General features: G+C 37.5%; 1 protein-coding gene across 3 annotated transcripts in view; it reads left to right on the top strand.

The window, feature by feature from the left end:
* Positions 1-21399, top strand: part of PLCB1 (phospholipase C beta 1) — a 665285-nt gene that overhangs the window by 529489 nt on the left and 114397 nt on the right. For all 3 annotated transcript variants that reach the window (XM_037051663.1, XM_037051665.1, XM_037051666.1), the window contains exons 17-23: positions 2165-2249; positions 3786-3910; positions 10186-10340; positions 14470-14634; positions 15967-16066; positions 16911-17015; positions 18011-18120. In XM_037051663.1, coding sequence (XP_036907558.1) covers positions 2165-2249; positions 3786-3910; positions 10186-10340; positions 14470-14634; positions 15967-16066; positions 16911-17015; positions 18011-18120 — 845 coding nt within the window. The remainder of the gene's footprint in view (positions 1-2164; positions 2250-3785; positions 3911-10185; positions 10341-14469; positions 14635-15966; positions 16067-16910; positions 17016-18010; positions 18121-21399) is intronic.

Genomic DNA, 21399 nt, shown 5'->3' with positions numbered 1-21399 from the left:
GTAACACATAGCAAGTGTAGGATAATTAGCCTAAAAATACCCTTAATAGAACCATTATTCTGTGCTGGGGAAGTTTTGAATATATTCATGGGTTGACTATGTGGTTTATATGTACATATTTTATATCCTTTGTATGTATGTGTGTATGTGTATGTATACATAATAATAACAACCATATGACAGAGTATTCCATGATATTTCCCAAAATACTCCATAGGACTATGTACGTTAGGCCAAGGTACAGTTGATTGAGAGTTTCCCGTTTGTTTTTTGCTTGCAACAACACAGCGGACTCTGTCCATTGTCCAAGGGACAGAGTGGGAATAAACTATCTAGTAGCCCCAGAAGGGAAGCAGCCAGTGACTGGTCAACCCTGATGACTAAAAATAGAACCAAATCAACCACTTTACCCACATTCCATTTGTTCAGCCTGGTTTATATATTTAGGAGAATGTATGGTCAGCCTCGTATCACTTTGTGTTTTTCCTCCATCCAAGTGCATGTCCACAGTGGATGCAAAGAAAAGTATCACCTTTTCTCCATCTGGAGCAAACAGTCCATTCATGAAATGACCCTTCAGAGTTGCATAAGATAGAAGATGGTGTCAGGTGAAAAGATCTTTAGGACTTTTTGGCTGATTATAACTCCATGTTCTTTAAACCAAATTTTTCCTTAAATGCCGCAGCCTCTTATGAAGGACAGTTTTACAGTGTATAAAAATCTAAGCTTCTACTTAGCACACAGGTAAAATTGTATAATATTGCTTGAAGGGTCTTAACTTGGCATATGGTATCTAAATTTCTACAATAAAGAATTTAATTCCCACTACTACTTATATATAAATATTTCAACATTTTCTTTGAAGTTACATTACTGATGCTACTTGTTGTCAGTTATCCAATTTGAAATGTCCTAAAGTAGTTTTTTTTCTATAACTAATTTTCCTTGGCTATAAAATAAGTTTTTCTAACTCAAAAGTCACAAGCTCCTGGACAAGCAGCCAAGTTGAGAAGGAGCTGGTATGTTTAAGTCCTTCAGAACCTGGTAATAATAGCATCCGCTGACGATTTGCAAACAAGTACTTTTCTCCCTGTGTTTTATATTATTTTGTCACTTTAAAAAATGCAGCATGTAGCTTACAAAGCATTTATTAAATGCATCTATTCATTGACTTCGTTTTAATTAGCCGTCATGGTTAAAACAGTCATATGAAAATAGACTCGATGGAGATAAATAAGAGAACTAAGAGTTTGCCTTACGGATGATTAAATTGTGGAAGGTGAGGAGAGGGTAAAGGAGTCTGGGAAGTATTGGGGAAAAGAATGAGGCTCTAATGATGGAAAGTGGGCATCAATGGGGGGAAAGGCCTCAAAGGGAACAAAACTTGAACAGCCGAGTGCTGTCTGGCAGCTCTGTGTGACCCTCATCTCGGTGCTGTGTGTAACAGTTCCATGCTTAGCTGGGGGGAGACAGAGAAGCTGCTCGGTTGGCTCTTAGCCCCTCCAAACCAAGATAGCTTCGTTTCCGTCCTCCCACTCTAACTGGAAGCTTGGATTTCACTTCTGAAATGTTGCTCTCTAGTGCATTCACCTCCCAACCTTGTTGTCTAATCAGAAAATGAGGCCATCAGACGGGGAACTTTCCAAGGGTCCTTTTGCTTTGAAACACCTTAATTCTAATGTCATATACATTAGTTGTTGAACCAGAGGGTGTATGCAAACTGAGGTGAGGCAGTGACAATGTGGGTATAAAAGAAAGAGCCTCTAGCAAACATACCCACAGTCCCTATAGTTAATCCTGGCAATGGCCCCCAGAAATCAATCTGAATGGATTGCAAACAAAAGATTTCCACAGGGCCTGTGCTCTTTGGACATAACAGCTGTCATTGCCACACTACCCACAACTAAAACTGATTTCCCCACCCTGAGGCCACCATGTCCCTGACTTTGTGCAACTGCTGGCATCTGACCCAGGTGGTAAATACTGGGAGAGACCACTAACAAGACCCAACTTTTGTAGCAAATAAATAGTTCCCTGAAATATATGTGTATGAAAGTTACATTGAATATTAATCTCCCTAAATTCACTGAACATTCGCCTACTTCTTGAATGTTATCATTTAAATGCTGAGTGCTATCTCTTACTTTTTTTGTCACTAACTCAGAAAGAAATAGAAGTTTTGAAATGTCTTCCTTCGTGGAAACCAAAGGACTTGAGCAGCTGACGAAGTCCCCGGTGGAATTCGTGGAGTATCCTTGATTAGACGGATGCTGACTGAGTTGGCACAACTGAAGCTGTGCGCTATTTGATTTCTGTTTTAAATAAGCAAAATGATGCATAAAATGGCTTCAGTCTGTCACATGGGCATGATAAATAGTTTCGCATTCATGTGCACCACTGAATAGGGGTAGCCTGGCATATGGAAAAGAAAACAGCCTTGGAGAAAGGATTTCAAGATTATTTTCTTACCCCCAAACTCTCTGTCCTTTGTCAATTTGCTGAATCTCCTGAATTCTCTCCTCTGTAACACAGGAATAATGATGCCAGCTTTATGGCTCACCATTTGCTTTAGGGACAACATACATAAAGTGTGTGTGTGTACAAGACATAACCTATGTGAGATGTATATCTATATACCTAACTTGGCATCTTGCATCCTTGGACATGTAATAGATGTCTAATCAAAAAATAGTGAAAATAATTATATGAGTATATAAATTTACTAATAATAATTTTGTTGATACTTCTGACAACAAAAACTTTTTATGACTACCTATGAACCAAAATGAAATGGTTCTTTAAATATTTCTCATAAAATTAATACTAAATGTCCAAAAGTAATCAATTTCACGAAGCAAGTTCTAGAATTTTTAAGAAATCTCCTTTAAAACTCGTCACAGGAGAGAGAACAAATGTAAACTCCATAAACAGCCGCACTCTAAAAATCATTATCATTCGTATTCATGAGGTACTGTCTGTGTGACTGAACTTTTGTTATATGTCTCACTTTATTTAATCCTCACAATAGCCCTATGGCATAGGAATTGTTCATTCTTTTTTTTTAGATGAGGAAACTGAGGCACAGAAAAGTGAAATAACTTGTTGTAGGTCATATATGTCGCTAGCAAGTCCAGACTCCTCTCGGCCCCGTCCTACAGCCTGAGCTCAGAAACAACCAGCCTCTGCCTAACACGGTCATAGGAATAGCCCGTCGTACCCTAAACACATAGATGTTGTTGAATAACCAAAAGATCCTCAGGGCGGAAAACTAATGATGGTGGGATCCCACATACAAAACAAGGTCAGAACCTTCAGTGCTATATTTACCTTGTTATTAATCATAAAAAGTGCCACCGCTGTGACAAATAGGGTTCCCAGAGAAGGGTGAGGAAGTGAGCAGAGGGCATCTCAAACACAGCCACGCAGGGCACGGTGTCTGCCTCTGCCCAACATGACTGACATCCGTGAGCTTGCTCATGCGTCTGTAATCATTAAGCCCATGCTTACTAATCTGCACAAAATCACGTTGGCTTTGACTCAGCCATTTTTGCTGCCTATTAGTTTTCACCTACAAGTCTCTGCAGAGGTGACGCTACATTTATGTCGTAAAATCATGTTACTCTGTTTGTTCAGCAGGGTTTTTATGTATTTCACCCACTAGCCCAGTGAAATCATCAAGACTTCATTCGTTTCCCCAGTGGAGAAAGATGGAAGGTGGTTTCTCAGTTAATATTATTAGCTAATTCTTCTTATAATTGTATTCACTACTTAACATGATGGTCCAGATATAACAAAATGCAGCTTAGCAGGATCTATCCAAAAGGAACCCGTGTCGACTCATCCAACTACATGCCGCAGCTTTTCTGGAACGCAGGCTGTCAGATGGTTGCCCTGAATTTCCAAACAGTGGGTAAGTAGCACAGTTCATGCTCATTTCTGATGAAGCTGCATTTCCAAGAGTCCAAAACCCAGTCCCAAGGAGAGAAAATTGCCAGACTTGATTGAAACAATACAAGTAAATTTCAGTAAAGGAAATATCAATGCAAAAAAAAGTGAATTTTGCAAACTGAGCAATTGTCTTCAATAGTTTATAAACAAATCTTTATTTCTACTGGTTTTTGCATTATTTTTTAAAGTATTAGTTTTTATTGGTTTTAGAGAAAGAGAGAAACATTAATTTGTTCAACTTATGTGCATGTTGAATTAACTCACTGGTTAATTCCTGCGTGTGCCCTGACCCAGAACAGAGCCCACAACCTTGACATATCGGGAGGGTGCGCTAACCAGATGAGCTTCCTGGCCAGGACTGCAGTATTTTGAAACAAAAATTTTTAGACTTTTTAAAGTAATATGGATGGGGGGTGGGATGGGATGGGAGTAATAGACAGAAAACTGTACTTGAAAAATAATTAAATAAAAAAATGGGAGAAAAAAATATGTACTTAATATAGCACATTTGGAAAATTTAAAAATGTATAAAGAGAGAATAAAACTTTTTAAAATGCTACCACTCAGAGATACAACACTGTTAACTCTGAGCCTTGTAATCTGTAAGGTTTTTCAGCCATGTATATGTAGGCTTTTCCACTTAATTCCGTGTATGTATTTAAGTGCTATACAGAAACATGAATTTTATTATCTGTCTATTAAGCACATTTCATAATTCACTAAAACACATTTCCTATCACAAGAACATCAGAGAGTTTTCCTACTGTGAACAATGCTCTGGGAGAACAGTCTTAAATATAAATTGTCAAGTCTGTCTCCTAGTATTCTTTTGGAAATGTCCCCGAGACAGAATTACTCCCTTAAAAGATGTGAAAGTTTTAAGAATGTTTTGCAAAATGCCAAATTGTTCATCAAACTATGTTGCACCAGATTTCTTCCTCGTCAACAACATACGATGGGAGGTGTTTCTGCTCATTTGAGATCTTTGTTAAGTACTATCATTAAATAATAATAATTCACTTTCAGACAAAACATTATCATTTTGCTGTTGTTTGAATTCTATTTCTTTGATTATTATCGAGGTTAAGCTTTTTAAGAATGTGGATTAAAAATTTTTTATATTCCTGCTTTTACGAATGTGTTCTATATTTCTGCCTTTATGAATTACTCATTTAGGCCTATTGTCAATTTCCCTGTTCTTTTGTAACAGCAGTTTTTACAAAACAGGTGTGTTTTCTTATTTTGTGAAACAGATGAGATTAGACTGGTTAGTGTTTTCTTTTATGGAATCTTGGATTGCTTTTGTGATTACAGGCTTCCAACCCAGCATCAGATTAATATTTAGGAGTAATATTTACTCCTATTACTTTACAGCATCAGGAGTAATATTTACTCCTATTACTTTCATGGTTTTTTATTTGTAATTTTACCCTTTCATCTATTTAATTTTAATTTTGCTGTATAATCTCAGTAAGGTATCAATCCTTTCTTATACTGATCTGAAGTTACAGCTTGATAGTTTCAACCTTTTTATTGTTGTTGTTATCTTGGGTCCATTTTTTCAACTTTTATTCTTTTCCATTAACAAATTTGTCTGCTTTCCAGAACCAAAACCTCATTGATATTGTAGTGTTTAATAAATGGTTTAATACCTAGAAGTGGAAGTTCTCCTTCAAGGCTGATAATTTTCATTTCTTTTCTTGCCATTGCCTCTAGCATTCTTGTTTCAAATGAATTTAATTTAATTGTTATCATGTTTCCCTTTCCTCCACCAAAAAAATGATATTTTTATTAAAATCACATTAAGTTTGTCATTATGTGTTTTTCATCCCTCAAAAAGACAGATTTGATTAAATTATATTAAACTTATAAATTCATCTGAATAATTTATCTTTTAATTTTTCTTATGACAGAAAAAATGCTTTTCTCTTTACTTAAAATATTGTTATATTAAGTTTCTTCTCAAAGTTCCTTGTCTTCATGAGCAGTCTAGCTTATTTGTATGATTTCATTAACATTATATCTCTCTTGTTGAATATTGTATTTCTAACAGATTGTTTCTGGACATTAATATTTATATTTTTATTATATAAATAAATTTGGTTTATAAGTTATAATCTCCCTAAACTCCTATAATTGCCTATTTTGCCAGTATTGGGTTTTTCAGATACAAAATCAAATAATTTAATCACATTTACTTTTCCTCTCTTCTTAGAACTTTGGACTTATTATTCTAGGATAATATTAAATAACAGTATTGAGGGTTGCTCCTTTCTCTTCATCCTAAAACTAATGGGAATTCTGCTGCTGTGATCCCACTGAGTAGATGTTGGCTATGACTTTGAGGCAGATATTCTTTCATGCATTAAAGGAGTATTCAGGTGTCCTAATTACTAAAAGTGTATTAGGAATTTATGTTAAATATTATTAAATGTCTCTGACTTCTGTTGGTATGATGATATGTTCATTTCCTCTTCTGTGGGAAAGCATGATAAATTATATTGACAGATTTCCTAGTATTTAGTTATCCTTGTGTTCTTCTGATAAATTCTATTTATTCGTTGTGTATTATTTTAAAGTATATTTAATTGATTATGCTATTAGAGTTGTCCCATGTTTCCTCTTCTTCATCCCCCTCCACCCAGTGCCCCCATTCCCTCCAGCAGTCCCCCCTTAGTTCATGTCCATGGGTCATACATAGAAGTTCTTTGGCTTCTCCATTACACGTACCATTCTTAACCTCCCCCTATCTATTTTGTACCTACCAATTATGATTCTTTTTTAAAAAATATTTTATTCATTTTATTTATAGAGAGAGAGGAAGAGAAGGAGAAAGAGAGGTAAAGAAACATTAGTGTGTGATTGCCTCTCACGTGCCCCCTACTGGGGACCTGGCCTACAACCCAGGCATGTGTCCTGATTGGGAATGGAACCAGTGACCCTTTGGCTGGCAAGCCCGCACTCAATTCACTGAGCCACACTAGCTAGGGCCCAATTATGCTTCTTAATCCTTGCACCTTTTCTCCTATTCTTCCCCTTCCCTCTCCCCGCTGATAAGCCTCCATGTAATCTCCATTTCTCTGATTTTGTTTCTGTTCTAGTTGTTTGCTTAGTTTATTTTTGTTTTTTTAGGTTCAGTTGTTGATAGTTGTGAATTTGTTGTCATTTTACTGTTCATAGTTTTGATCTTTTTTCTTAAATAAGTCCTTTCAACATTTCATATTATTAAGGGACTTGGTGCTGATGAACTCCTTGAACTTGACCTTATCTGGGAAGCACTTTATCTGCCTTTCCATTCTAACTGATAGCTTTGTTAGATAGGGTAATCTTGGATGAATACTTCTTTCCAGCCCCTTCTTGCCTGTAAGGTTTTTTTGAGAAATCAGGTGATAGCCTGATGGGACTCCTTTGTAGGTAACTGTCTCCTTTTCTCTTGCTGCTTTTAGATTCTCTCCTTCTCTTTAATCTTGGGTAATGGAATTATGTAGTATCCTGGTGTGCACTTTCTTGGGTCCAACTTCTTTGGGACTCTCTGAGCTTCCTGGATTTGTGTATCTATTTCCTTTGCCAGATTAGGGAAGTTTTTCGATTTCTTGATCTTCCTCTTCTTCTTCTGGCACCCCTATGATTCAAATGTTGGAATGTTTAAAGTTGTCCCCAAAGTTCCTAGGCCTCTCCTCATTTTTCTTTAATTCTTGTTTCTTTGTTGTTCTGGTTAAATGTTTACATCTTCATTTTGTTCTAAATTGCTGATTTGAGTCCTGGTTTCCTTCCCTTCATAGTTGGTTCCTTGTATATTTTTCTTTATTTCCCATTGGATAGCCTTCACTTCTTACTTTATTTTGCAGCTGTACTCAACCATATCTGTGAGCATCCTGATTACCAGTGTTTTAAACTCTGCATCTGATAAGTTGGCTGTCTCCTCATTGCTTAGTTCTTTTTCTGGAGGGTTTTTTAAAATTTTTCTTTATTGATTTTAGAGAGAGAAGGGAAAAAAGAGTAAGAGAGAAAGAGAAACTTTAATTTGTTTTCCACTTATTTATACACTCATTGGTTGATTCTTGTATGTGCCCTGACTGGAAATTGAACTTGCAACCTTGGCATATCCAACTGAACTAATAAGCCAGGTACTTTTTCTGGAGTTTTGATCTGTTCTTTCATTTGACCCACATTTCTTTGTCTCAGTGCATCTGTTATGCTGTAAGGAGCAGAGCCTTAGGTATTCACCAGGGTGGGGCAACTGTATGTGTCACTGTATGTGGGGGAAGGGCCAGAGAGGGAACAATGCCACTTGCTCGGCTCTTGATCTGCTTTCAGTCACTTTCGCATACTTCCCACAAGCAAATTCTACCCTTCCAGGTGCTGCCCTGGTGCTCATTCCAGGGTGGGTGGGCTTGTGTGTATTCTAGGACCCCATGGACCCCTCCAATGGAATCTCCTGTGAGACTGTCAGTTCCTCCCACTGCAACCACCACACGTTTTTACAACCAGAGGTTTTGAAGTTTTATTTTCCAGGCACTGGATCCCTGGGTTGCATGGTCTGTCTCACTCCTAAGGTATTCCTCCAGTTTATCCACACATGAATGTGGGACCACTCAGTCCACCAGCCACCGCCTTGCCGCATGTCCTCTCTTCCCTAGCTGCCCATCTCTGTCCCTTTTACCAGTTTAGATGAATATTTTTTCTTTAACTTCTTGCCTGTCAGACTTCCATACAGTTCAATTTTCTGGCAGTTCTGGTTGTTATTGTTTTTTAATCTTAAATTGATTGTTATCATTCTTTTGGTTATGTAAGGAAGCTAAGAGTATCTACCTATGCCTCCATCCTGGCCAGAAGTCTCTGTTGTATATTGTTTTAAAACACGTATGATTTATTTTCTTGCCAAGCAGTTCAGTTGCTTGGAGCATCATCCCCTACACCAAAAGGTTGTGGGTTTGATTCCATGTCAAGGTACATACCTAGGTTGTGGGTTCAATCCCCGTCTGGGGCCTGTATGGGAGGCAACTGATAGATAGATGTCTCTCTATTTCTCTCTTTCTCTCTCTCTCTCTCTCTCTCTCTCTCTCTCTGTATGTGTGTCTCTCACTCTCTCCTCCTCCTTTCTCCCTCTGTAAAGTCAATAAAGTCAACGTATTCTCAGGTGAGGATAAAAATTTTTTTAAACATTATGATTTGCTAATGTAAATTTTTTAGGTTTTTGGAGTTAGATTTTTTCACGCCCATAATTTTCTTTTCTTTAGTTTTGTTCAGTTTTAGTCTGATAGTTATAATAGCTTAATGACATGAAAGATAAAATTTTACTTATTTTCCCTGCTCTAAAAGTAATTTGTTTTATGAAACTTTGAAATATGTCTACCATCACCTCCTAATTGTCCAGCCCAATAGAGATGAGTTGGAATAAATGACAGCTTCTCAGATTTCTTATGACTTTAAAATGTGTTTCTTTTTTTAACCCCAATAATTACAATTAGTAATTATAATTATTACAATTACAATTAGTGTGGATATTCATTTCATACAGTCTTAGAAGCCTCTGACCAGTAATCTTTATTCATTACAAATGAATCAATGTATAATTAAATATTGGTGGTAAGTAATCAAAGGAATGAAAATTTTTTAAAGGAAACTTTTTTCCCTATAAATTAAAAAAGAAAACTTATAGCACCCACTGTTGGTGAGATGTGGAGAGTCCATCCTGAGAGATGGATTAGAGTTTTGAAGTAGTTTAAGATTTCTGAAAAGTGTTTTAGTAAGGTTTACCTAAAAGCTTTTCCAAAGTGCATATCTTGACCCAGAAATTTCACTCCTAAGACTATCATTAGTGATATCTTCAAAGACTTCATCACAGGGATAGTCATCTAAGCAATATGTAGTGGTGGCAATTAGAAAAGACAACTTTTCCCAAAGAGGGGCTTGGATTAACCTGTGTATTCAAATGTTATTCAAAACAATTTTATACAGCTGTTAAACTAAAACAGACGTTTGATGAAATGTACGTGCTGCATGTTCATAATGTGTCTGAAATAGGAAAACAGAATGTGCACCCACCTGGTGGTAGTGGCTTATCTCTGGATTTGGAGATTACAGCTCAGTTTTTCTTCATACATGTATTTTCTAAATTTCTGTAATGAATAAATATTTTTTTAAAGAGGGAACAAAAGTGGACTATGATACAATCTTCATTTCTTCCTGCAAAGATAAAAACAGTCACAGTAAGGTTTGTGTTTTGCTGTGCAGACCTGGCTATGCAGATAAATATGGGGATGTATGAGTACAATGGGAAGAGCGGCTACCGACTAAAGCCAGAGTTCATGAGGAGACCCGACAAGCATTTTGATCCATTCACGGAAGGCATCGTCGATGGCATAGTGGCCAACACTTTATCCGTTAAGGTACGTACATCTCTGCTACAAAATTGTCCCGAACAAAAGTCTTGAACAGTACCTATTTTGCATAAATTAAGTAGTTTAGTCATCAAAAATGTAGTTGCCAACAAAGTCTCAACTTCCTTCATTTTTTAAGGACTGAATCCAAATTACCTATTTTGCTCTCTATAATATACACCCACATTTTTGGCCCAAACTTTCAGGGGAAAAAATCTTTTGTTTTAATTTTTAAATTCAGTCATTTGTTTATTTTAGATATTTGTTTTTGTATTACAAAAGAATTTTAGCATTTATTTTTTAACTCATTATGGTACAAGAAATTTTATGTAACAAATAGTTATAAAACACAAGAATAGACACGTTATTTCAGGTACTACCCATTTATAATGCACATCCATATTTTTCCCTCAAAAAATGTGGGCAAAAAAGTGTTTATTATACATGGCAAAATATGTTCGAAATTTTCAGAGGCTACATGTCCTATAGGAGAAATCCTGTTCTTGTTGATGCAGTGAAGAACTGCAGATCAGCAAGTCTATTAACATGCAAGCAGTATGTATTAGTCAATACTAACACGTCCTCATGGAAGAGAATGAGCCTTGCCCAGGTGGGTGAGAAAGGCAGAGGTTCAGAGCAAAGCAAGGTGAGGGCAGTCCAAAGGCCTGAGGTCCTTTGTTCTGAATGGGGTGGAAGAAGTTACATACTGATTGACCAGTAAAGGTGGTGCCAGCTTTCCCACAGGGATGTAACTACCCTAACTTACGTATATATGGGGGTCTGTTAGCCCAGATGCTGATTTTGCTCCAGACCCCAATTGTTCGTCTTGTCCTAAAACAGATGTGTGGCAGGAGGAAGTTAATTAAAGTTGAGGCAGTTACCCGAAGTTATTTATGGGCTCTTTCCAAAAGCACTAGGGTCCCCCTCATAAAACAAATAGGGACCAGAGGTCGGCAGTTAACCAAAGCTGTTTTATGGGCTGCTTCTTTGGGCACCGTGGACCTCCTCCTCTTCCCACTCCCAGGCCCTAGGGTGAACGCACAATTTCAAGGTTTTCTTTCCCAGATAGTGGAAACAATACATAGAGTTTCAAGGCCTGCCCTCCTCCCACATTAGCATGGTGTTTCCTGTGATGTTGGAGCACCTGGCAATATTATCGGACCAGGCTCAGGATGCTGAGTTAGTAGGTGAGACAGTCTCCCTCCTCCCCACTGCCTTGGTTTGCTATCTACCCTAACCAAGCTAATACATGCAGGAGATACAGGTCTAACAGGTTAAAAATTGGGCCCTAACCAATAAAACAAGTTGAGGGCCAGTCCATTCTTTGGTGTAAATATCCTGGCAGTGAATTTACCACAAAAATTAGTGCTGTATATTGGAAAAATTTTCTGGCCTTTTTTTCCTCTATTAATTCTACAGAAATATCCACACTGAACAAAATTAGAGAAAGAAAATATTCTCAATAAATTGTCAAATATTGAATAAAAGCTCTGAATTCAGTATAGCATAGATCTGAAAATCTATCAGAGTATTCAAGGACTTAAAACACATATTAAATTAAAAATTGCTTTATTAATCATTCATCTGACCTTAAAAATTTAATTTTAAATGATTTCTGTTGTCTTTGATATTGATGTTACAGCAAATACAATTTTTTTAGCTCTGAGAAAATATTTTTTTAAAGATTTTATTTCTTTATTTATCTTTAGAGGGGAAGGAGAGAGGGAGAGAAACATCAATGTATGGTTGCCATTTGTGCGTCCCTGCTGGTAGTTGGCCTGCAAGGAACCGGCCTGCAACCCAGGCATGTGCCCTGACTGGGAATCGAACCTCGATCGTCTGGTTCGCAGGCCCGCGCTCAATCCACTGAGCTACACCAGCCAGGGCGAGAAAATATTTTTAATGCCATGAATGGGAAATCATTTTTATAAAGAGCTTTTTATGTGAATTATGTAAGCTCTTGGTTGTTTTAGCTAAATTTTATTTACTTTTTAAGTTTTATTTATTTTTGGTTTTACTGGATAACTATTAATTGAGAACCATTTGTATTGGATATCAGTTCAGTTTTCCAATTAACCCTACACCAAAGGCATATGAAAACTATATGTATAAAAGGCTCTGTAATAGTTTCACTAATTTATATCCACCCTAAGCTTGTTGAGCCCATTTTCACTTTACAATTTGTCAGTTTATACTAAAGATTAAAAATAAAATTTCAGTGACATCTCTCACAATCATTTCTTTTGAACTTACTCCACAGCATATATCTGGAGAGTGGAGTTAGCAGATTAGAGCTCCAAGATTATATTTATTTTAAGAAGCTGTATTCCACAAAGGATGTGCAATTCCTGTCATTTGATTAAGATATATTCTTAAGCATTATGCACTGATAAAATGTTATTTTAAAAATCCTTTTCAATTGTTGTTATAGCTGGGTCAAACTAAGGTTTTATCTTTGCCGATTTATCTTGTTTTATGCATGTTGGTTTGCTCTTTTGTGTTTTCTTGAACATTCTATTGTGGTGGCATAAGCAATTATAAAACAATGACACAGAGACAGGAAAGTAAGTTGAGGGGATACTGTGGAGCCCCAGAAAAGCTTACACTGCTGCCTGGGTGCCAAATGGAGACACCACTCTGGACTTGTCAGTGCCCCGTGAACAGACGGCTGTGCCGCGGCAGAGGCCTGCGTTTAACCTTGCCTCTGGAACCACGGTGAACTGCAAACACATCTGGGGGCGCCTGTGTTTTGATCCTCTGACGTGGACTTTGTGGTGCCAGAGGGGACTTGTGGGCTCAAATGCTGTGTCGCCATCGTCTCACTGACGAGAGACGAGGGTTAGTTAAAAACTTCTGCTTTGACCAATCACAAAAGCACTGGGGCCCCCAGATTCCCCTGTGACTCACAGAACTCATAGGTGTCAGAAATGTAAAATGTTTGTTAAGTACTTCTCGTGTAGAACCTCAAATTAAACAGAGATGGTTGCTAGCAGGTGCCATGTACTCAGGCTAACGAGATCATTCAGGAGAAATTCGTTGTCCCAGGACGAATTCAGACAGCCTCTGCCTCATGGCTCTCTATCTGAAGTGTTTGGAATGTTTGACCACTTTAGCATTCAGCTGACTTTGGCCTCACTCACCCTCTGACGGCCACTCTCAGGCTGCGATTGTGTTTGATTCCTGACTCAGTCGTAATCTTGGAAATTCTGCCCCTTTCACTGACTAGAACTCAGAAAGCTCGTGGCCGGCAGGCAGCTTTGTCAACCAGACCAACCAGACCAACCAGACCAACCAGACTCACTGGGTTGCCCATCAGCACTTGCTTTCGGTTGCTGCCTCTCTGGTGTTAAAGCACAGGGAGCCTTTACTTGCAATCCCGAGGGTCACTCAGATTTTGAAAATTGGGTGAGAAGAAGAGGCAGACAGGGAAGACATCTTATAAATATGTCCTTTTAAAATCTCTTTTAACTCCACAATATCTGATTGTTTTATACCTAGGCAAAGAATATCCACAGTTGTGTGGGTGGCGCACTAGGTGAGGTGGGGAGTGATGATAAACTGGGCTTAAAGTCAGTATTTGTCAGTTTGGTTTTCAATGATCATTGTGGCTTTTTATTTAAAGTGTAACAACTTTGAGAGTTGGAATATCACAGTATCACAACCACTCCAAGTTAAATTTTATGAACAACAGGAATTTTTTTTAAATGCTTGAGTTTCTATTTATGTTATATTTTAAATGTATACTCTTAAATTACCTTTTCATTTCATTTATAATTATGCTAAAATCAGAGTTTTTCTGATTAGGAAAACCTAATTATTAGGAAAACCTTTATACTCAGCTGGCTCTGAAGACCAAACTTCCATTTAATAGATGTATCTGAAGCACAAAAGGCAGAAGCTTCATCCGACTTTTCATACTTGTTCGTTTATTTCCTCCTCTACAGCTTTGCCTACTGACCCCTCCAGAGCCCAGCACTCACGGTGTTCCTCTCCTGATTCTTTAGCCAAGAGAAATCATGTTTGTACGCTTGCTTCTATCTATCGTTCAACATTCACCATCAGCAATTGCACCTCCCAAAAGCATTTCTCACCTTACTGCTGTTCATTTGTCAAGAGCTCCTTTTTCATTATTTTCTAGATTATTTCAGGCCAGTTTCTTTCTGATAAGAAAGTCGGCACCTACGTGGAAGTGGATATGTTTGGCCTGCCTGTGGACACAAGGAGGAAAGCATTGAAGACCAAGACATCGCAAGGAAATGCTGTAAACCCTGTGTGGGAAGAAGAGCCCATTGTGTTCAAAAAGGTTGGTCTTGTGTCTTGGACACGACATGGAGCTGCATGTTCTAGGTGTCTGACACTGAGAAAAAAATTAAAAAGAAGAATTTTTTGTTGCTTAGTTTGGGAATTTACACATCGATAAAGCAATAGCATTTTCAAAGCTCTCGAAAAAAACTAGTCAAGATCTATGTGAATTACTTGTTTGGAACTTCAGAAGTATATTATAAATCAATTAATTCTAGTATACCTGATTTGGAAGGCCAAAATAATATATAAATATAACTCATATCCTCTCAAAATATAAGTGATACATGATTTCATTAGGATTCAAATGAAGTAGAGTGGGAAGTAAGGTATAATATGGTAGTTGAGAGAAAGGAAGTCCATACTTACTTCAAAAAGAATGTTAATTAAATTCCCTAGACTCTCTAGCCACTGGGAGCTGGCCATTCCATATTGTCTGGGTTCTGTCTGACCCAGTAAAAAACCTTCCACATTCAACTGGGCCCTTTCTCTGCCTTCTCCACAAAAACAAATCTTTTCCCCATATTTTATCACACAAAGGAAGTCTTTTTTATGATAGACTTTCTTCCCATGCCCTTTGCTTTTATCTGGCCAAAGTATCTACAAAGGAAGTCTTCTGCAAAGAGAGTGTCTATATTGAAGGTCTCCGTGCCCTAGTGTTTTTCCTGTTAATTGGATTTAATAGAGTTATTGTAATTATTACCTAATACATTGAAAACGTTTAGAAAATGCCTGGCACATCAAAAACAGTCAATAAATGTAGGTTTGCTCTTATTAGCAAAAGTACGTTTCTAAGGATACAATTGGTCTAATGCTTTTGACATGGGATATAACTCTGCACTCCACGTGTTTTATAATTGAGGGGAAGCTGTGCAGTTACTTGGTGCCTCATTTGGGATTTTACAAATTTATAAAGCAATCTCTTTGAAAGCTAACTTCTTTTTGTTTTTGTTTTTTGTTTTGAGAATATGCACGTAATTTGCTTTGAAAATACAGTAGCAAATGCTTAAACAGGGATAAGTCCACTAACTCTTTATACTTAAAAACTGAACTTCTGTCATGTCCACGTTGAAAATATTCATGTCAAAAGCAAATGGTCTGAGTGTTGAACAAATTCTTTTTTAGGAGAAAGTGATGAAACACAGATAAAGCAGTATCTCTGGTGATACTTTTTCTTTTGAAATTTAAATTATAGAGCAACAACTTGTTACCAGTTTGCTAAGTAGAAGCTTCTAGTTCGGTTTGAAAAATCAGGGCCCCTGTGAATAATGTCTTTCTGATTCTTTTTGGGGGTGATTCCATCTAACCACATGCCTCCCCAATGCCTCTGTAGGTGGTTCTTCCTTCCCTGGCCTGCCTGAGGATAGCAGTTTATGAAGAAGGAGGTAAATTTATTGGCCACAGGATCTTGCCAGTGCAAGCGATTCGGCCAGGTATGGATAGACAGTACGGTGAGAAACTTTGTGTATAAGTTGTAAAGAAAACCATCACTGTCTTACATGATTACTAAAGAATGATTTGGGAAGCTAGTTGTTGCTTTGGTTATTTTGTTCTATAACAAGGTCTCTAAGACTATTTAAATCCAGCAGTTCCATGCCTTTGTTTCATGCCTTTGTGACATGCTATGCTGTTTCAATCAACTCTGGCCACAATGATTGTATAATAATTATGTATAACAAACTATCTGAAAACTCAACAGCTTATCACAAGTACCCATCTTCAGACTCTCAGGTCTGTGGGCGAGCAGGGTTTGCCTGGGCTTTGCAGTGTGCTTCAGGCTGTGGGCTGGGTTAGGACTGCTGTATGTGTGCTCACTGGGGGGCCCAGGCTGACGAGCAATGGGTGCCTGGTATGGGTGCCTCTCCCAGCAGCCCACTGAATGCATACAACAAGGTGACTATGCAAGTGCATCCTAAGCCTCTGCACATCACTAAGGTCCCATCATCCAGAGCACAGCATATGCCTAAACCCCATGTAAGCAAATCATACACAAAGGACAAATGTAGACCAATAATTCAACCTATGACACGTGCTTTTGAATTCTCTTTTATGAGGAGAATGTTGGAAATAAAAAAATCAGAATCGACATTGTTTTCCTGTCTGATGAGAAAAATAATACCTTATCACTCAAAACCATGTGATTAAAATGGTAAAGAAGTGAGCTGTTTGTCACCCAGAGTCACCTAAAATAAACGCTTCTGTCACGTAATTGTTCCTGTGTTCTAAATAACACTGTGAAGAAAATAGGTGATGCGCGGTATCACTGTCGCCCTCCAGGCTACCACTACATCTGTCTGAGGAATGAGAGGAACCAACCGCTGACGCTCCCCGCTCTCTTCGTCTACATCGAGGTGAAAGACTATGTCCCAGACACATATGCAGGTAACCAGCCTAACTCAGATGGGTGTCTCCTTCTGGGGTCATCCATGTATTTGTGGAAACAGAGGCAGGAAATTCTGTCCTCAGAATCACCTCTATTTTGTACACATGTTTAGGAGGTCAATAACCCAAGCCTTCATTAATAAGATTTAATTTAATTTAGTTCAAGCCCCCATAAAGCATTGAGCATATTTATCCACCAGGAGGTAGTATTATTCTCACAGGCCCAACACATTCTAACCCATGCTATCTGGTACTACAGCAGTCTGTCTAGATCTGTGGAATTAATTTGCCTTGAGCCAGTTTTAGAAGGCTGATTCTTTCCATTCCTGGAATACTAAATTTAGAGAAGTTAATTTATGATGACATCAACCAGGAATAATAAATTTATAATGCTTATACTGCTAAGTGACCTGGGTGTAATATACTAAAAAGTAGTACAGACGATGGCAAGCTTGGAGCCCAGGCCCCATCCAAAGGTGGAAACCACCAGGCTCCCCAGCTAGACAGTGTCCTGTGCTAATAAAACCCATATTGCCAAACTTTTGGCTGTTTTAACAGTCCATAAAACAGGACTTTTATGTGAAGTGTCTCCATTGATGAAACACCATTTGGGCCAAATAGGCCAAGTGTGGGGCCCATTGCTGGAACGGATGAAACTCCCCCAAAAGAAACTGAAGAATATGGAGTATTGAGACATTCTGATTTGGAACCTGTTGAGTTTGGCTCACAGAGCTGACCTCTTTTGAATGCTTTCTTCCTGAGGTTTTAGCAAAAGGTCTTAACTCTTGTCCATTTCAAAACTTTGGGTGTATGAGTGGTAATTATATTGGTAGGCGTTTGAATTAAAAATAAATGATGAATTGATGGGTTGGTGAATAGAAGATGGATAGTGAATTAATGGATAGATGAATGCATGGATGAATAAATGCGTGGATGGATGATGGATAATCAATACCTCCAGGATCTCTGATCTAGAATGTCTCTTTCCTCCTTAGATGTGATTGAAGCTTTGTCAAATCCAATTCGATATGTGAATCTGATGGAGCAGAGAGCTAAGCAACTGGCTGCTTTGACACTGGAAGATGAAGAAGAAGTAAAGAAAGAGGTGAGAGGGTGTTCTAATCATTTGCATGGCATTAAGCGTGATTTCCACACCTACATGCTGGCTTCGGCTATGTCACATCACACCTCAGGAGAAAATCACACACTGGAAAACACTTTGATGGAGTTAGCATCATTTCACAAAACAACCAGATGATTGACTGAATTTTTCATATCATTCTCTTCTGGTATGCTGTGGCTACCACTAGTGTCTTATTTTGTGATCACATGAAACAGTACACATCTTGCTGTTTCAGGTGAAAATTTCTAGATGATTTCATGTTGGTTAAAGGTAATTAAGACACTTAGGAAAGAAGACGGTTATCAAGTCAGTATTTTCATCAAGTCTTTAAAGTACAGGATTTTCAAAGTGCTTTTTTGACTTCTTTCAATATATAAAGTACAGTATTTAAAACAATACCTGGTGTGTAGTATGGGCCGTTAGGTATTTACTATTATTATTATGTTGTATATTTATGTATTAAAATATATATTCCCAGTATACTTGTTATATTATTTTAAATCACATATAACAATGCAAAGAAATAAAGAAGGGTCTAGAAATATTAGAAGTGAAGTTTTAAAATATAAAGCCTCTATGTAGACTGGCGATCATTTGGTTTTTTAAAAAATGAAGTATTATCTAATAATTATTGAAGATGACCCAAATATTAAAAATAGTGATAAAGTTAGATATTTTCATATTTTATCTGATTATTCAAAAAATAAATTCAGGGGAAAAGATAATAAAAATAGAATAACTATCAGGGTGGTGGAAAAATTGAAAATTATTTTGATAAACTAATAGCAAGTTTATTTAAGTTGATATTACTTGCTAATAGCCTTATTCTAAAAAAAAATTTAGATTTATCATAAGAAATTTTAACATTTAAAAAGGAGAAAAAAGCTTTAAAGATATCACCTGTAACTGAAGCACCCAAGCCACCCAACAATAATACTGTCAGAGGGGTGCATATGTAGCTAGTCTTTTTGTGCACAATTTTACTTCTTCATAATGTGGGATAATATTCACAGTCTGTTTTATCTTCACTTAATGCAAGCATATTCCATCTTATTAAATATTCTTCCATGACATGACTTTCAATGACTTCATGGTCTCTGTCCTGTAGCTATTTCATAAGTTATAGTTCCAATCCCCTATCACTGAGTATTTGGAATGCTTAATTATTTTAAGCAGATCTATGAACATCATATAAATATTTTAGCACATCTATGATTATCTCCTTGGTTTTTTTAGAAATTTTTGACCTAAGATACTGAGTTAATTGAACATGAGAAAAATGAAATAAAAAGGAAAACAATTCACATAAGAGTAATATTTTCCAGCTCTCATTTATGCTGTGGGCATCACATCCCATAGGACCAGCAGATAAATCATTCTCTGTGATGAAATTTTAAGTTAGACTGAAAAGTTTTATAAATAATGCTTTGTGTGGTACACAATAAGTAGAGTTATAGGGAAATTTTACACTGCCAGAACATTATGCCTAATGGTAGACATGACTATACTACCAAAGTTATTTGTGCTTCTGACATTTATGGTTAACATCTACAGAAGGGAAACAGCAATTGAAAGAATAAAAACCCTTAGGCCCCCTGCTTGAATGTGGAGGGATTAGTCTAAACCATCACCGCATGTACAGAGCCCATTCCAGGAGGTGTCTTCCCGTGTTTGTTCCAAGCAAATGCTGCTGGTGCCTGGCCCACACCTCCTTTGCAGGACCACTGCAGTGGTGGGCTGCTGGCTGCTCAAAGCTCCAGACGACTGGCCTGGGCTGATAGAAGCCACCTCCTCTGGAGATGCTCAGAAAGTTATTCCTAGAAGGGGGTGATTCATGTCCAGAGACTGAAAGATCAGGGAGAGAAACAGCCCACATCCTTTACTGTTGGGTGGGCAACTTCTGTGTTGCAATTCACATTCCCAAGTCCCCATCAGATCAGGCTGAGGCTAGACTCCACCTAGGACCATATGTGGATGTTTTCTCTCCCCATTCTATCCTGCTTTCCTCATTTCCCTACAGTTTCTCCTGAGACCATTCTCTCAGTAAATCATGCACTCAGGAATGCCCAGCTGCAATTTTCCTTATAGGAAACCCAGCAATGCTAAGTGGCTTCTGTTTATGATTAAATTAAAAATTGAGTGCCTTTTCTGAATTTTTCACTTGGGAACTAGAATTTAAATGCCTTACAATAGTTATATTTTTAATTCTAGTCCTTCTTCAGAGATAATAATGCTTCTTTCTTAACAATGTCCTCTGAAAAGATTAACTAAGACTACAGAATTCAATGGATTTCTTGCTTCACTCATAGAGGCAAAATAAAATTAAAACTCTCCTTAGAAATCCACCAGAAACTCCGAATCTCTTTTCTACCTTCTTTAGCTTCTACCATATTGAGTAAAATTTAATTGAAGGTAAAGACAATTTATGTAGCTTTAAATAAGTTGAAATTAATAGCATTCTCCAATTAGAAAACAGGAATCTCTTTTATCAACTAGATGTATTTTATTTTCTAAGCAATAAAAGTTTGAATGAAGTATTTTCAAGTAAAATTACATGAAGCATCACTATTTAGAAACAATACTCTTTATACCATCACCCTCTCTTTATTTGTTAGCCAGGTTCTCAAAGGAGCAAGCTAGCACTTGAAGGGAACTTTCCGAGACACTGGCAATTTCAGCTCCCGTAGTGCAGCAGTTGAGGGAATGGTCTCCTAACAGCACGTGCTGCTGCTGGTGCCTCAGAGAGACCATTTCTCTAATAAGATGGCAAAAATGCCACTCTAAGGTCCGGAGGCCTAGGGCCTCTGAGATTGCAGGGACCCTTCCACATTGCTGTCCTTTCTAAGCCTCATCTTTGCAGCAGACATCACTTGTCAAAAAGCTATTTGGAGACAGTGCAGCACTAACAGATATAAAAACACAGTAGAATTTTAGGTCAACCTTTTGTTTCTCCTCTAACAAGTGGTGATCAGAAAGGATTTTCAGTAAATATATGCTGTTGGTTAAACTTAGAGAAAATGTGGACCTTTTCAGCTTTAGAAATAATTTAAAGACATTGAATCACATAGATTCCATATGGTTGAATAGAAAAAAATACATTTTTTTCCTTTGAAAAGTCTAAACCCATAACTGACCTCATTTTCGAAATTCAAGAAAAAATCATTTTCCCTTACCACGTAGTGCTAGGAAAGAAGAGTCATTTCACACCTTTGAACACCTGTGTGCCCTTTACCTTCTTGTGCAGTAACGCAAGTGTATTTG

This window comes from Sturnira hondurensis, unplaced genomic scaffold (genome assembly GCF_014824575.4).
Source record: "Sturnira hondurensis isolate 20B ecotype Veracruz unplaced genomic scaffold, ASM1482457v3 Scaffold0007401, whole genome shotgun sequence".
Taxonomy (NCBI): domain Eukaryota; kingdom Metazoa; phylum Chordata; class Mammalia; order Chiroptera; family Phyllostomidae; genus Sturnira; species Sturnira hondurensis.
The sequence above is the reverse complement of the archived record's forward strand: the minus strand, read 5'-3'. Positions and strand labels throughout refer to the sequence as shown.